Below are 16,716 nucleotides of genomic sequence, written 5' to 3' on the forward strand. Positions count from 1 at the left end.
AAAAAGATAACTACGCGATAAAAGGATACATATTCATAGGTTTGCCATAGATCATCCACCACTTTTACTTTCACTTCAGACGAAGTTCCATTATATTGCAATACTATATCAGCTAGGCCCATAGACGGTCTCTGTATTATTATCTCCCTACCATACACGTCGTTTACAGATCTCCGTATTCTGTGTAGATAATTCCATTATTAGTTTAAGCTCATACTATACCGGGGGGGGGGGGTCACTGGTGGAAACTAAGGGGTCTATAAATTATGTTTATTAAATTAAACGGGCAAGGGTTAACTTTTTGACATTTTAAGGAATCTAATCGATCGTACTTTTGCTGTGTTGATATTATGTGCGATACTTGGCAATGCTAGATCTATTTTACCATGATTTTGAATTTACATATACATTATATATAAGGGATGCGTTTTTCTTGTAAATCTATTTCGAAGGGTGAGGGTTTTGAGAGATCCGGTCTCCCGAATCGGGATTTTCATCAAAAGTTTGTGCCTCACATACAATTACAGCACTGTTTATTTGTGGTTATTATCATTGTCACATCGTATACAAGTATTCTATATAAAGACTTACACATCGTTTCCCACAGTAATGGTCGACGTTCTGTCGGCTCGCCTGTATTCAGATGTCGAAATTTCCTCCCCATTTATCTGTAACACATAAAAAAAGAAATATCATGTCAGGATCCTTGGTTTGATATATATATATATATTGCGTAACTTTGTTTTCCCGGAACATTACCCTTTCTGCATAATACGATAGAACTTGTTCTGTGAATCTATGAATGAGAACAGTTACCTTAATGTGTTTGCCCATTGTCATCACAGACAGCGGGTCATCTGGATCTAGCTGTGAGGCAAAGTGATCGACATCCAAACGCTTCTCAAGGCCCGATGGTAATGTTGTCTTAGTTGATGCCACTTGAGATATCTGTGTACCCCATACTGGATGAGGTGATTTGATTTTAGTGACCTGCAACACATTATTCAAGGCATAAAGCAAGTCCATCCACGTATTTGGAGCAACGGACAAACAAACCAACGAATGAACGAAGAAACAAACATGGATAATACAAATAATGAATGAACGTTTATAAGAATGAACAAATGAATGTACAACTTTCACCTTTGTTCCATCAGCAGATGTAGTTACAGAAGAACCATCCTGCAAGTTACTGAGAATTTCCTTGGCAATGCCGTTGACTGTCTTAAATATCTGTCTCACTTGTCCGGATAAAACCTCTGTCTCAATACTTTGCTTTCGATTCATAGAACTGTAAGTCGTTTTTGTTGACGAAGTAGTACCTTGAAAGTTACCATAAAGTTCACGTCGACCCAGATTGTCGTACTGAGCAAACACACGTCCACTTTCATCATACCTAGGAATCGAAATTGATCACTTATATGTAATATGTGTAATACATAGTATGTGCAATTAAATCACTTACATGATTTATGGTATAATAATTTAAAGCGCGGTGGTTGTCGCGCAGCGCGTGTTCGAATTTCATGTAAATAAACACGCGTTGTATACGTCGCTATGAGTCCCATATCGAACAGGACGCGACACGACGACTGCCGCCCTTTAAAGGCACATACAAGAATCCAATCATGTCAAATACTGAATTCCTTAATTATATTGAATTGAAGTTGGTTCGGTAATTAAAATGTAAAATCATACAAACACACACATAAATAATATATAGATTAACATACGCTAAGTACTGATTGTATCCTTGTGGAGTAAATGTTCCCCGAAGCAGTCCGCCATTTTGATATTCAAACCTAGTTGCTCCATTACTTGGATCAGATAAGTAATTCATCATGCCTTCTTCGTTCTTTCCAATTACGGTCCTTTCTCCATTAGCTGCTATAATGGCGTGTACTTTACCGTCCGAGGATCTTTCTATATCCAGAGTGTTGTTGAAGCTATCAGACACAGCCTATTGTATGGTGAAACAGTGAAAATAGTAGGACTGGGTTGGAAACTTAGGTAATGTGATAATACACATTATTTTACATTTGTCACCGTAATGCCATAAATTACAGCGTGCTGTAATTTTGCGGTATTTTACGGGGTATTTTTATGCTACCATATTAGAAAATGCGAATTCCAAATATGGAATGATTACTCGCGTGAGCGTCCTCTAATAATAATAACATGGCTGCCACCAGAGTTTGACTGGACTCCATACAAAGAAGTTCGCTGATTCTGTTCTAAACATTTTGAATTTCGGCATTCCCATGGTGTATCCTTGTATGCAAAAGATGTATACTAATAAGGTTACTGAGAGAATACCTCAAAGTATGCACTCAGACAGTACGGCGCGCATCGACCTCCGCTACTCGTAGGTCGATACTCCAGCTGTACTTTCTTCGTGCATATACTTTGAGGTATCCTCGTAATAACCTCATAATATAACGCAATGTTCAACGCGTATATCCCATGAAATATACCACAAATTAGATGCGACACTCAAAGGGACTAACGTTACAAATGGAGATACTGGATTCTCTGACACATGCTTGACAAGTACCGGTGGCCGAGTTGAATTCGCTTCCATATTGAGCATATACGTCAGATTATTATGCAACATTCCTTTCTGAATATAATTGTAATGATTTGAGGCTATGACGTTTAGTTTAGTTATTTGCATAATGCTATTGCTACATTGTCATGGAACATCTCGTGAGTATTTAGACTCCAGGCCCGTAGTTTTTTTTTTGGGGGGGGGGGGTCCGGGGGGTTCGGTCGAACCCCCTAAATTTTGGAAGTGAATAGATTTATGATCGTAGATTAGAACATAATAAAACAAACAGTATTAATTAAAATAATTATCGTTGTTTAAATCACTCGACTCCGTGATGTAACTATCAGAGTAATGTAATGAGTAATGCATAGTAATGAGCATTTAGGTGGCAACGAGCTTTAAATGTCAATCTTGAAGTTATGCCGTCTCAGCTCAACAGCAGCCAACCAAAACAGGTTGTTATAAATAGGCATCTTTTATTCGTTTTTTCCGCGATGGTGTAATGGAGATCGCGTTCAAGCACCTGATGTTAAATATTAAAACAACGTTGAAACAATAATGTAATGGTGGTCACTATCTGAATGATGTGGTGGTCCTGAATAGGGCAGTTTGTCTTGTGCTAATGTTCGCTCAGTTAGTAAAGTGTGGGGATCGAACGGGATTGACACGACATCACGACACTGTACTTTCCTAGTTCGGTTAATTAGTTTTGTATTCTTCAAGTTAATGATGGCATATATACTGTTTTGTTCCAAGTGTATCAGCCAAATGTAGTCAACTTATTGTATTAGTATGTGTAGCCTCTGTTACTGGACAATAGTGTACAGCTACGGGTTAGACATATCATTAAAAAAATGCCAAAGATTTATCATCACGAGTTGTATAGGTCGAAGAGCTTCTTGTAGCCAACAATTTACCCTACAGTTTTGCTTCAGCACAGAAACTATGCGATGAATCATAAATTGCAAACATATTTTTTTTACACGTTTTTTTTATGTCTCAGAAAATTTACTATATTTTTAATGGGTTCATAAAAGGAGTTGTAGTCATTGAAGTCTATTGACATCGCTGCCAAACTGCCACTGTATGCATATTATATTACCGCCCTCTAAAAACAGATTTACAGTGAACCAAATATATTTACATACTGTAAGAAACTTGGTAGTATGCCATTGGTTAGTGCATTTAATTTGTTTGATGCAAGCATTGTGCCAACTATTTCTTATGGTAGCGATATTGGAGTACGTAAATTCGGAAATCGAGATGGTACAGATAACATTTTGCAGATATCTACCCGGTACTTAGCATTAATAGTTGTAAAAACAATGTAGCGATGTTAGACGAATGTGGAAGGCTGCCATTGTGCTGTGGTTATTTCAAGCGTTGTATCTCATATTGGTTAAAATTACTGAAACCCCAAAACATATTATATCATGCTTAAACGATTAGACAAGACCGGCAGACTTGCTTGGGAAACCCACATAGAAATCTCCTGTTCAAATATGGTTTCTGCATTGTCTGGTTTGAAAAACAAGTTGGAGATACTGCAAATTTCTTAGGTATATTTACTCAAAGAATAAAAAATAGTGGCATGCCTCGATTTCACAATCATTCAAGCTGTGTACTTTTGGAAAAATCAAAGTAGTATTATAACCTGGGAGATATATTGGCAAGCAATTTTAGACTAAAATATATACTGATGAGTTTTCGCTGTTTTGGCCATAAACATAATGTAGAATTAGGCAGACACAAAAAGATACAGTTAGATCAATAATTTTTTAGTTTTTGCAATGATACGTTCGAATTTAGCATGATAGAAAATGAAATTCACTTTGTGTTTATATGTCCATTTTATAATGATCTAAGGGCTGATCTTTTGTCAATAACACTATGCAATTATGCAAATACTGACAGTCTGGGCTTACTTCGTCGCTACGCAAACTGCCACACCATATATCAAATAGCTCTATATTTTTTAAAAGTTTTCAAGCGACGAGATGAATATGAATTCAGCTTAACTTAGTACCATATGTTTACATGGATGTTGTATTGTGTTTAAAACGTGCTATGCACTTTTCTACCCATTACATTTTGACATGAAATCGTGTCACTTTTATGTGCGCTAACATCTGCGAAGTGTGAAAAAACTCGTAAGTAGCCTTCTACCTTAAAATACTTGGACAATAATGCTAAGATACGTACAGTCTTGTCTTTTTTGTGTACAACATTTTGCCGTAGTGGATCAATGGTGTGGATATTTTTGTCTGTAGGTGGGGAATGGCTCAGGACCCCTTCTCTAAAATGGTAAAATAGTCCAAAGATGTTATGTGAAATATCTTACCAATGTAACGCAAAGTAAACCAATTGAATTTAGAATCGATAATATAAAAATGTCTGTAACAAAGCTCAAAAACACTTTTTGAATATTATAAAATTCACATATTTCACGTCAAATATATAATTGTTGTTTTCGAACCCCCTATTCAAAAGAGCTGGCTACGGGCCTGGACTCAGTTCCAGACCTAGCAGTTGAGCAATAAACACCTTGGCTACAAGTGCTCCTCTCCAGTGCGTTATTCTCTTCCCGGATTTGGTGACCAATACTCACTTGGTTCACTCTGCCTTGAGAAGTCTGTTCTCAGTTAATAATAATTTACTACTAGGATATGATATTCAACCACAAACCTTTATAGAGTCGTCGTCATTATAGTGGAATTCGTACAGTATTCGGTTTCTTTTGAGATCAAAGGTTCTGAGATGTTGACCTCGACGATTAAATATGAATACCTCGCTGAAAACGACAAAACATATTCATTATAAACCACACATAATTAGAGAACGTAAATATTATAATAAGGTGTATCATTTGAAACAATATTGTCAGTACTCTAGTGTGACGTACGAAACAAAATTGTTCAGTATGTAATTTTATCACATCTCACTGTTGTTACGCACGCTGTGATTGGTTGGTATTTTGCCCGCCAAGTGAATATTACATGGTTTATCACATGGGTGACGTCACTGAGACTACTGCGCAACGATACTGATATATTATTATGCAAATTAATTCATTACGGTATTTGTGGGACTCCACTGCTTTGTTTCAGAAACAATTTATCAAATCGCCAATAATTTGTCAATATTAACAAAGTTTCTCTAATATTATGGCTATGACCACCATCTTCTGGGCAGGCAACTAGTCATGATATTGCCCTCACAAGCATGTGTTATTATTTAAAAGTATTATTGTCACTCAAAATACTAGTAACTCCAAGTGATGGACGGCACTACAAATTACAGATAGAATTATTTTAAATTGCAGACTTGAGGAACAACATATTGGAATGTATAAAGAGATGGAAATTTAGATATTAACCTCGGATTCGGGCCTGGAATGACGTAACTTCCGCTCCCTACGCTCGAAGGAGCCTTTGTTTTCACGCTTCGCACTCGGTAATTACCTAAATTCAAAATAAATTGAATATCATAATATGAAATTTTATTTAATTTATTTAATCCACACTGTGTAAGGGTACAATAGACGTCCCCTAAAGAACAACACATTTGCATAATATCCACTAATGCTCATGTCACGTGACAAATAGTGGACAAAATGGGTTATTAAAATGATCATCGTCTTTTGCCAACATTTTGTAATTATACTTTGTTTGTACACTATTATATGTACCATATACAGAGCAGCTGCAGGTGATCACTCTAAGTTTCAATAACTTTACATCAAATACCAGTGTAAGTCATAATAAATGCATCAATACGGTAACTTGTTGGTTCTTTACCATAATTTGAAAATATAATCCTTTCGACCTCTAGCAAGCACTAACATAGGTACTACCAGAGGTACTACTTGATACCAACCTTGATCAGCGATGTATAAGACGCCTTTTGGCGTCAATGCGATATCAGTCGGAGCATTCATTAAGCTTGCAGGGGCAAGGCCGTCGTGAAGGCAAGAACAACTACTTTGTGCGCAGTCACAATCGGGACGCCTGCCTGCAAATGTATTAATACCACCGCGTTGGCCAACCAATCGTATTCTGTTTATATAATGATAGTCTGTTTCACTAATGAATATTCCACCAGACGGAGATACAGCGATGGCCTGTAAATATATTATTTTTTAGGCATTTGAATTACTAGTATGCCTTTCATAATGTTGCTGATTTGAACATTTTGTTACTCAATGCATTAGTCATATAAATGATTCGTAGATACACACCGTTCATTTTATAACCCGTTAAAGGCTTTTATTGAGCCTCAATCATTCATACAGGGCCGGCCATATACCGCAGACGAAAATGGCCGCTGAGGAGATATCGTTGTGAACGAGAGAGAGACACGAGACTTGTATTTGCCATTCAAATAGTGCTACATTTTATCCTGTTAACGCGTCAACCGTTCGAAATACCGCCGTCGCCAGGGGGACAGTGGACGCGACAACGGGAGAAATGAAACACTATCGTAGGGGCAAGTCTCGCGACCTACTCGTTCCGGCAAACACACTGCAAATTTATTGATTCCTATGCATGTGGAATGGAAAATTAAACTTGACTGATTTCACCATAATCTGTTTCTTTTTAAATTAGAAAGCTTGAAGTTAAATTCCAACTTTGCAAATATCTGAAATACATCTCCAAGAACAAGCTAAAACATAAAATAGGTAAAGCGCGGTGGTCGTCGCGCAGCGCGTGTTCGAATTTCATGAAAATAAACAATGTATTTTACACGCGTTGTATACGTCGCTATGAGTCCCATATCAAACAGGACGCGGCGCGACGACTGCCGCCCTTTAATATTGTGATCAAAATAGAAATCTGGCCCACTTAGCGCTCATTTCATTTTGGGAAATCGGGCGACATATCTACACAAACATATCTACACTGCCCTTCAAAGACATGCAAAGCCTCCTAACTCAACAAATGTGATATTTTTTTTACAGATCTAACCTTATTTTGTAGGCCCGCCCAAATTCATATTTGGTGGTTCATTTTGGTATCCTTGCACAATCACAACATATTATTGATAAAGAGGTGGTACCTAACATATGCAAAGTGGTAATGCAACTTTGAACAAGGTCAGTATTTCCATGGATCAAATAACGCATACCTGTGGCGAAATGAGCTTCGTGTCTAAAGCACTATCCGATTCTGGGTCGTCACTTATTGGGTAAAGAGGAGGTGTAACAGGAGTACGACCAGCAACCGGTTTTACTTGTCCCTGTCTGTTCTGTTTGAATACAACATCGCCATCAACGATATACAGTGTATCATCTACGGGATGTACTGCTATGTAAGTTGGCCAGGTGAAGCTGATCTCTTTCATTGGCGCGTCATATATATCACGTGACCGCAGCGGTTCAACTTGACCAATCAGGTTCGTCCCAATATGTGCCTCAATAATTCCATCATTTCCTATTTGACGTATTCGTCGATTATCTACCAGAAAGACGTCGCCATCTTTACCAACAGCGATCCCTGTAACGCATCAACGTAAACGTATCGGTATTTACACACTGTATTCAGTCAATTTCTATCAACAGTACTATAATTGAGCTATGCCAAAAATGGCCACTCTAAAATGCAGATATATTTTAATTTGAGGCTTCGTAAGGATGTTGATGTAACGTATGTTGAGAAATTAGGAAACTCCACCAACATTCACCACTTACATATTTTTATATTCACATTTTCAACGGTGTCATAAGATGAACACATTATTGTTAAATTGTAACTTATACCACACAAAACCTCCAAATAAGACTGGGATAAAGTATGTTCATTTATATGACGACCACAGAGCAAAATGATTGGTGATTCACATTTAATGAGTTACCTTTTGGAGTTGTGAGTTTGGCATTAACTGCTAAGCCGCCATCACCACACCCATTCTCCCACGGAGGGCAACGCTCACCGGTGCCGGCAAACACACTCTCCTCGCCAGTCTCGGGATCTATGCGGAAAACTTGTCGTCTTGCACTGTCTGATAAATAGAGGGTGCCATCACGACGACTAGCGGCCAAATAATACCGATATGCTGGACGATTATTCCTGTAAACAACACGCAGGGAATGTTATACTAGTAAATCAATTTCTCTAGTGTCATAATGGCGAACAAGGCATGGTTATATGAAAGGCATAGATCGGGCATATATTTTTACTTTGTATTGTCACATTTCTTCTTCCATACTGCATTTCGAGTCCCAAAAAATTACCTACACCCAGATTACAGTGAAAGAGGTGAAAAATTGATACGAACGGCGTAGCATTCCTCGTGGTGTTAAAGCAGGGGAGTCGTGACCTACGCATGCGTCAGGTGGCCATACCGTGTCATTGTTTACAAACAAGCGTCTACCCATGAGCCTTTGCGTTCTTAGCATGTGTTGTAATCATCGCTTCGGACTCAATTCCCGCGCGTGCGCAGGTGACGACCCTTCCACTTCCGCTTTAAGCAATGTTCTATGGTTCAGTCAGTTCTAATTTTAGTTTTCCTGAATAATTCCGTTCAATAAAGATGATAATCCATCACTGTAGCAACCAAACAACTAACATCACTTACGGTAACTGCATAATCGTTGTCACTGTACCATTCATCCATATTTTTCTGATGAAGTTATAGTCACCTATGTAAACACTGCCGTCAGGAGAAGTAGCTGTAGCTATTGGAAGTCTGAATTGCGTGGATGTAGTGTCACCTTCTCCGCATTCCTGCAAATCATTTCAGGTGTGAGGCAATGTTTTATTACGATTTTATTTTCAGCCTTCATAATTATATAATTTATACGATAGGAATACATCTTGCTTATAAATCGCGCCCTCTGGCGACAAAGCGCTCATGTGACGTAAGTATGGTAAGTACTAGTATATTGAAGCGGCGACACTGGCCACCTGTTTGGTAGGTTCGAATTAAAGGGCGGTGGTCGTAGTGTCGCGCATGTGCGACATTTGTGTTGAGCCCCTATATGTAAAGCACCTTGTTTCATAGTTCAATGGTAAGATGTGTGCATGGTTCACATTCTGAGTGTTTCTGGATGGTAGATTTGCTGTTTCTAGTTACGCTGTGACACTAGAATATCGCATTACCTTACAATCCAGTGGGGCCCTTGAATTGCTCCCAGCAACGGTTTCTAGTATCTTACTTTGATCGGTATAGCTCAGAGTCTCGCCAGTACCCATGTGTAGTGTACCTACAAATTATATGCACACATGTCATACAAATATGGCATCTTTATTTTATAAGAGCTATCTGTCTAGCGAGTTATGTTCCCACATATATACGCCCTTTTGTGACAGTGTCATCATGTTGTGGAAAATATAAATGTTTACATAATCACAATGTCATGTGGGTGATATGAGTCAGTAAACTCTAGAATGTTAGTCACAGCATGACACTGGCTGCAATCTGCCACAAGGACAAAACAAACCATTGCACTATTTTGAATTCAACCCAGACAACCTGGAAATAATGAGAACTATTAATAACTAACTAACGCACTATGAGAACGTTTACACACCATTCTTTGGACCACACGCCATTCATACCATAAGTACTTCTAGACGTCGTTTATTGATCAACGCCACAAAAAACGTTTGAGCAACTTTTATTGACACACACACCGTTTATTTATCAATCCCATGAGAACGTCCTCACAAAATTCATTTGTCAGTAACATGAGAATTTCTGTAGATCATTTATTGGTACAAACACCATTTACGAATTTCCACACAAAATTCATTGGTTCACACTACAAGAACTTTCACATACAATTTATTGGTCCACACACCGTTCATTGGTTCAAAGAACCAGAATCAGAACCGTCATCACTATCGTAAGTTTTACTACATTTCATCCGCATATTGCCTTAGAAAACTCACCTGAAACGGCGTCATAACTATGATGAATTCCCAAAGACCATCCACCAATCTCTCCCCCTACAATGCCTCTAACAACGTTTATTTCATGGTCTTCCCAATACGTCACTGATCTGTCCCCGCGTCGAACGGCAGCTCTCGTGTTTGCTTGACTAAATCGATTGAAACTTTGACGAAACTCTGTTGACACAGGATAATAGACCATCTCGTACTTGTAACCGATTCTCACTGAAAAGTGAAAGATTGGTCAGTCAGTCATTGGAAAATATTGACAAAATGTGTGTATCAGCTTCAAGGTTAATAGGCATATGTCTTACGGAGTTGATTTTTCTGAATAAATATATTTATCAGTCAAATTACAATATATAAATGAAGTAATAATTTGGGCTAAACATTTGTGCCTACTGCGTTCATGTGAGGTTTAGTGAGGCATTTTACTTTAACATTTCCGAAAGACGGCTTGCATCCGGTTCATTCTCAAGATGTTTTCATATTCCACATTCCAATAGAACATCATTGTGTACTTCATTTCGACGCAATAAGTGTAACGTGATGAAATAATCGTATCTTGAGTATTTCATATTAAGATAATAATGGAGTGTAGCCAATGTCAATGTGAAGAAGTTGATATAGTTTCTGGTACATTAGATTAATAATTACACTTATAATGGTATACAGTAATCACACACACAATCTTAGATAATAGAACGACAATCGCATAGGGAAATACAAGTTCATGAACGCAATGAAACTCCAGCCATCATACATAAACAGTACATTGCAAAACATGGAAGTGATTAAGCAGGTATTTCACAATACTTAGTACTTGAGAACAGTCTGCTTCACATATGAGCTGACTATGGAACCTGTAGTAAGGCGAATCAACGAGTTAAAGCAGGCGTCAGATGGTCATTGTTTATAAACAAGCGTCTACCCATGAGCATTTGCGTGTTAGCGCGTATTGTTATCGTCGCTTGGAACTCAATTCCCACGCGTGCGCAGGTGATGACCCTCCCGCTTTAAATATAGATGGTTCATCCATAATGCTACTGATACCAACAGAGAACTATAAAGATAAGGGAAATTCTTTGATTGTATTGGGCTTTTAAACGATTATATTTTTCACATCTAAAATAACAGTGGGTGTCCCAAAAATACATGAGCACCCCCTTATGACCTTAACAATGTGACCCACCTGAATTTGTGCCAATAAAGTGACCCTTCCCAAATTCCCCAGAAAAAATGTGATGCCTGACACACCCCTGAAAAATCAATTATCGATATACAACTCAAAGTGGTCATACAAGGATGTGGTACCAGACTACATGCTTGTGATTATAATTAAAAAGTGCATAAATATCACATATTCATAATCCCACCTTTCGCCTTTGTTGTACCCTTTACATCTCTGTTATACCCATCAGTGCCATCCCACTGGATAGACTCGGTCACATACTGAGCTGGATCCACTGTACGTGTGTATGATTTACCAGCAATCTAGTTAGAAGGACATCAATTATACATTTTGTAATAACATTTTTATGTATGATACAATGACAAGTCAGGTGTCAAATCTTGTTTCTGAATACATTCTTTTGCAGTCACTATAAATCACTGCTCAATATATACATGAGAAATTACTGATTAATGTATCACAAGCTTAAACAAATATATTTAAAACACATATTTAAATTTAAACCAGGATTTACTGAACACAGGTAAGTGAAATCCTCGGGGCGGAGCTACATCACAGACGTTTCACGTTGCTAAGACGCGCATCACTGTACATGTATTTCTATGGGCTCTGTGTGCGCTGCTGTGGAACGCCGGTCGAGCCGGTGAAAATTCGAGAAAACAACACAAACTCAATTTTGAAGTAATCCTGAACAACCAAATCTATATATGTTATACACGCAGGGCTAATCTTGTTACACTGTTCAGGGGAGTCTCAACAATCATCCCAAAGTACTGTTTTCTACGAGTTTTTGGCCTTTTTTTCACTGTGAGGGTTGCCAGGCGTCGAAAATGCCCGAATTTCCGCTCCAGAGGATACAACAATTGAAAGGCTAAGATCTTCGTAATAGCCAGCGATAGTTTTTACGCCCTCACCGACTAGTTTGAGTCCAAGTGAATCTATCGGCGAGGGCGCATGTCGCTGATGTGTGTTATCTGACATTGACATTGGCCTAAGAGAAGACGCCAACACGTTGGTTCATTTAAATGAAACGAACTGTATATGGACTTACCGATACTTCTAATTTAACTTGTTTCATTATATCAGGTACATTGTTTCCTGTAAGTGGTACTTTGATAACGGAGGAATAACCTCGTTGTCTGTTGTGATTATAAACCAACTGCAGTGATGTTCCAGGTATCGTGATAGACATTGTGCCTGGATTCTAGTAAGTAAGTAGAAGTAATCATAACCTGAGTTGATCTTAAAAAATGATGTACCATACATTTTATTAACCAACATAATGCACTGACATTGAAATAATCTGATTACAAGAATTGTGTTATTCTTAATGCATACACCATTCCCATAAATCGCGCCCTCTATTGCCGGAGCGCTTCTGTGACGTCAAAATGACGTAAATGGGTGAAGGCAATGTCGTTCTAAACGACCATTGTGTGTGGTTGTTACAAAAATTGTGTTATTCTTAATGCATACACTATTCCCATAAATCGCGCCCTCTATTGACGGAGCGCTTCTGTGACGTCAAAATGACGTAAATAGGTGAAAGCAATGTCGTTCTAAACGACTAATGTGTGTGGTTGTGTATTCGTTTGTTGTATAGAATATAGTAACATCTCTAAAAAATGTAATCTTCATTGAATGACGACTACAGACTTAAACGATAGTGACGTTTTTAACGGGTTTCGTGTCACTTATTTATGTCACCGGACCACTTTGTCACTAGATGGCGCGATTTATAAAAAAAGTGTGTGAATAGTGTATTCTTAAAACGCGGTGGTCGTCGCGCAGCGCGTGTTCGAATTTCATGTAAATAAACAATGTATTTTACACGCGTTGTATATGTCGCTATGAGTCCCATATCAAACAGGACGCAGCACGACGACTGCCGCCCTTTAACCTATAAGAATGATCTATATTATTGATATGCACACAATATGATTATATACCTGACTAAGGTTTGGTATGTCTACACTTCCTTCTGGTTCCCAAACGCTTTCTGGCGTCTCTCTCTTAAATCTATATACAGAGTTAGTATCTGTATCATTTGTCCACGGGATTTCTGGACCGTAGTTTCCGGGATTCGCTGTAATAGGTATGCTTGGATAGTGGATTATCCAACTGTTTGGTACTGTCAGTGGAATACCTGGAAGGGGAACCCCTGGTGATGGTGGTAGTCCTGGGGAGGGAGGGATACCGGGCACTGGTGGAACATTTGGAGTGGATGGTATCTCGGGTATGCGTGGAACCTGTGGTGGGTTGTCAGTACCCGGACCAGTTCCGGGACCACTTCCTGTGCCTGATCCAGTTCCTGGACCAGTACTTGTTCCGGGACCTGTTCCAGTACCTGGACCTGTGCCGGTACCTGGACCACCACTACCTGGACCACCACTACCTGGGCCACTACCTGAACCACCCTCTGGACATGGTTGGGGTGGAGGTGGTGGCTCTGATGGTGGAGTAGACGAGCCTTCTTCACAGTCATCTTTGGGTGGTGGTTTTTGAGGATCACATTCGCTCGGTGTACACCCACAGTCTGGGGGTCCATACGGCCAGTTGCAATCCCAAGGAGTGAAATGTGGAACTGGTACACGCCATAGAGCCTGGCCAGGAGAATACATGGCTTTAAGCTTTAGGAGTTCCTGGTCATTGAAACCTGTTTTTGAAAGTACATACAATAATCATACGATATTCTACCTCTTTCTAATGCAATAGTATATTATTTACACAAGTTAGGGAATGACCATGTATTATTCCTAGGGGGGGGGGCAATTCTCGGTGCTTTTTTCAAAAAAAATCAATGGACCCTCCCTCTATTCATTCTGTAAAAGAGGGTGCCCCTTTTAGAAAAAATGAAAAATATGTAACCCCCTTATATATATCAGATAACATGTTTTACTATCAATAGTAGAGATGAAACTGTCGTCTCGAAAAAGAATTTCAATAAATAAACACTATTACAAGCAATCCACTGCGCACTACTTTTTCGGCAGATTTCATTTCTGTGAAGTAAAAATATACAAATTGACACAATATTTTGAAATTTATATTAACAGTTCTACTGACTTGCCTGAAGAAAGTCCATGTTATAAATTAGAACAGTCTTTTAACTGAACAAGGTTATGCACCAAAAGCCAACAAATCTATCTTCATGTATTTTATTGATCTTTTGCTACATGGCCACCATCTTTTTTCAGCATGAGTCATTTTAATAAATGTTTTGTGTAATCTGACTGATTTGACAATACTGGACTAAGTGCTGGTTATTAGTTGATAATTGGTAAAAAAGGCATAAAGTAAAAAACGATTGTGTCTCAATTTTTAAGAGAAAATATTCGCCGCCTTCAGCCTTGATAAAAAGTCACTGCCTCCCCTTTGTGGCTTCTGAAAATATGCTGATCCACCCCCCTCTGTTTTGCCCGACTCCCCTCAGGAATAATAAATGGGCATTTCCTTAGCACTAATTATTTTAGCGACAGTACATATATACCTACTGTACGTTAACACCACATAAGCTGCAACTTTCAAAATTACACTTGCAATATAAATGTAATTACAGTATAAATTTCTCAATTGTTGTAATGATTTACTGATTTATTCAACAGCGATTTAAAATGACCTTAGAACCTCAGAGAGAAGGAGAAAGATCTTCAAAATATTGTTATACAGTGAACTACTACAAGACACACTCAATAATGCATAACATAAAATAGCAAGTACAACTAATATCCATTGATCTGACTGGGTAGGTTGAAATAAATGAATGACTAACCAAGTGCGTTGAGTTCCTCCTCTGATGCTGCAATGCCATTTCCTGAGACGTCAACATCTGCTTTGTTCGCGTCAGTAGACGGAAGAACTTCAATGACGATTCCGTTTTCCGACGCAACCCATTCACCCAATGTACGATTATAAAACCCTGTTGATTAAGAAATACAAAAAGTAAATACCCTTCCACTTTTATTCCTCTTCAAAATTGGACCTACTGCTCTTTCCCCTAAAATCGTCAACCAGCGTAGTAGATCTAACAAGTTTCCTATGTGTCAATCGAACCTATTCTAAACAATAGCACCACAGAACGCAAAGGTCGCTTGAAGAACGTTGGATAAGTAAGTTTACTTCCGCGGACAAACACGAGAAACGCACGGACACACGCTTTGCGAATAAGCAGGGACACTAGCAAAAATAGCCTAAGACGAGCACTCACCAGTTCTTGCGATCATCTCGCAATTCGCGTAACTTAATATAATTCATCACAATTTACTTAGTAAAAACCCTATTGTATTTTGCATACATTAATTTGAATTTCAAGACTACCTGACTGCTACGAACAACAACATGTATATCACAGCACACGTGCATTGCTTTTTCACTTTCTATTAAATAATAAATTTGTTATTCTCTGTTTTCAGTAAATAATTAATATTTAATAATGCCAGGACAGATACCCTTGAATGTTACAACATCTATCGTGCAGTGCACACTGACGTTTTATTGGTTCACTATATACCATAGATGAAAATAGCCGCGAAACCTCGTTGAGCGCGAGAGAGCCACAAGACTTGTGATTGCCTACTCGAACATTGTTCCATTCTCGCTCTCTACGAGATCTCGACGTCCGTTTGCGTCTAAGTTCATGTGATTACATTGCATTTGCATATTATTTTCTAGGCTGTAATGTGTCATGTATCAGCATATTATGCTCGAACCCAGCACAGTGGTAATGCAAAAAAAAAAAAAGGAAAGAATCAAGCAAACAATCAAATCCGACACATAGATAGATTTGGCGATTTTTAATTACCTGTGGGGACGGCTGAGCCAACTGGAAATCCAAGATAATTTTCTACATAGTAATAGACAGTTTGATTGAAAAATATATCAGTTGTACCATTGACAGTAGCTTCATCCATACTAAAAACAGCAATTCAATGAATTTAAAATTGAAGACGAGATATAACATATCAGCATATACGTGTATGTCAATATTGAGACACAACAAATATACATGACAATAGAAGATCCAGGGCTAATCCACTACTTTAATCTGCTAATAACATATTATATTGTTCATACTAATGATTTAAAAC

General features: G+C 38.4%; 1 protein-coding gene across 1 annotated transcript in view; it reads right to left on the reverse strand.

Moving 5' to 3' along the window:
• The window catches only part of LOC102806004 (teneurin-4-like), a gene marked incomplete at its 5' end in the record, with an annotated part of 33,002 nt that overhangs the window by 3,813 nt on the left and 12,473 nt on the right, over positions 1-16,716 (reverse strand). Inside the window, 18 exons of the mRNA XM_085508468.1 lie at positions 30-180; positions 592-668; positions 817-990; positions 1,144-1,396; positions 1,734-1,960; positions 5,234-5,339; positions 5,925-6,009; positions 6,425-6,668; positions 7,673-8,040; positions 8,399-8,613; positions 9,122-9,270; positions 9,646-9,749; positions 10,438-10,662; positions 11,814-11,931; positions 12,681-12,833; positions 13,579-14,285; positions 15,402-15,548; positions 16,431-16,540. Of these exons, the coding sequence (XP_085364594.1) occupies positions 30-180; positions 592-668; positions 817-990; positions 1,144-1,396; positions 1,734-1,960; positions 5,234-5,339; positions 5,925-6,009; positions 6,425-6,668; positions 7,673-8,040; positions 8,399-8,613; positions 9,122-9,270; positions 9,646-9,749; positions 10,438-10,662; positions 11,814-11,931; positions 12,681-12,833; positions 13,579-14,285; positions 15,402-15,548; positions 16,431-16,540 (3,613 nt within the window). The remainder of the gene's footprint in view (positions 1-29; positions 181-591; positions 669-816; positions 991-1,143; positions 1,397-1,733; positions 1,961-5,233; positions 5,340-5,924; positions 6,010-6,424; positions 6,669-7,672; positions 8,041-8,398; positions 8,614-9,121; positions 9,271-9,645; positions 9,750-10,437; positions 10,663-11,813; positions 11,932-12,680; positions 12,834-13,578; positions 14,286-15,401; positions 15,549-16,430; positions 16,541-16,716) is intronic.

This window comes from Saccoglossus kowalevskii, chromosome 15 (genome assembly GCF_978046115.1).
Source record: "Saccoglossus kowalevskii chromosome 15, keSacKowa6.1, whole genome shotgun sequence".
In the NCBI taxonomy this organism is placed as follows: Eukaryota; Metazoa; Hemichordata; class Enteropneusta; family Harrimaniidae; genus Saccoglossus; species Saccoglossus kowalevskii.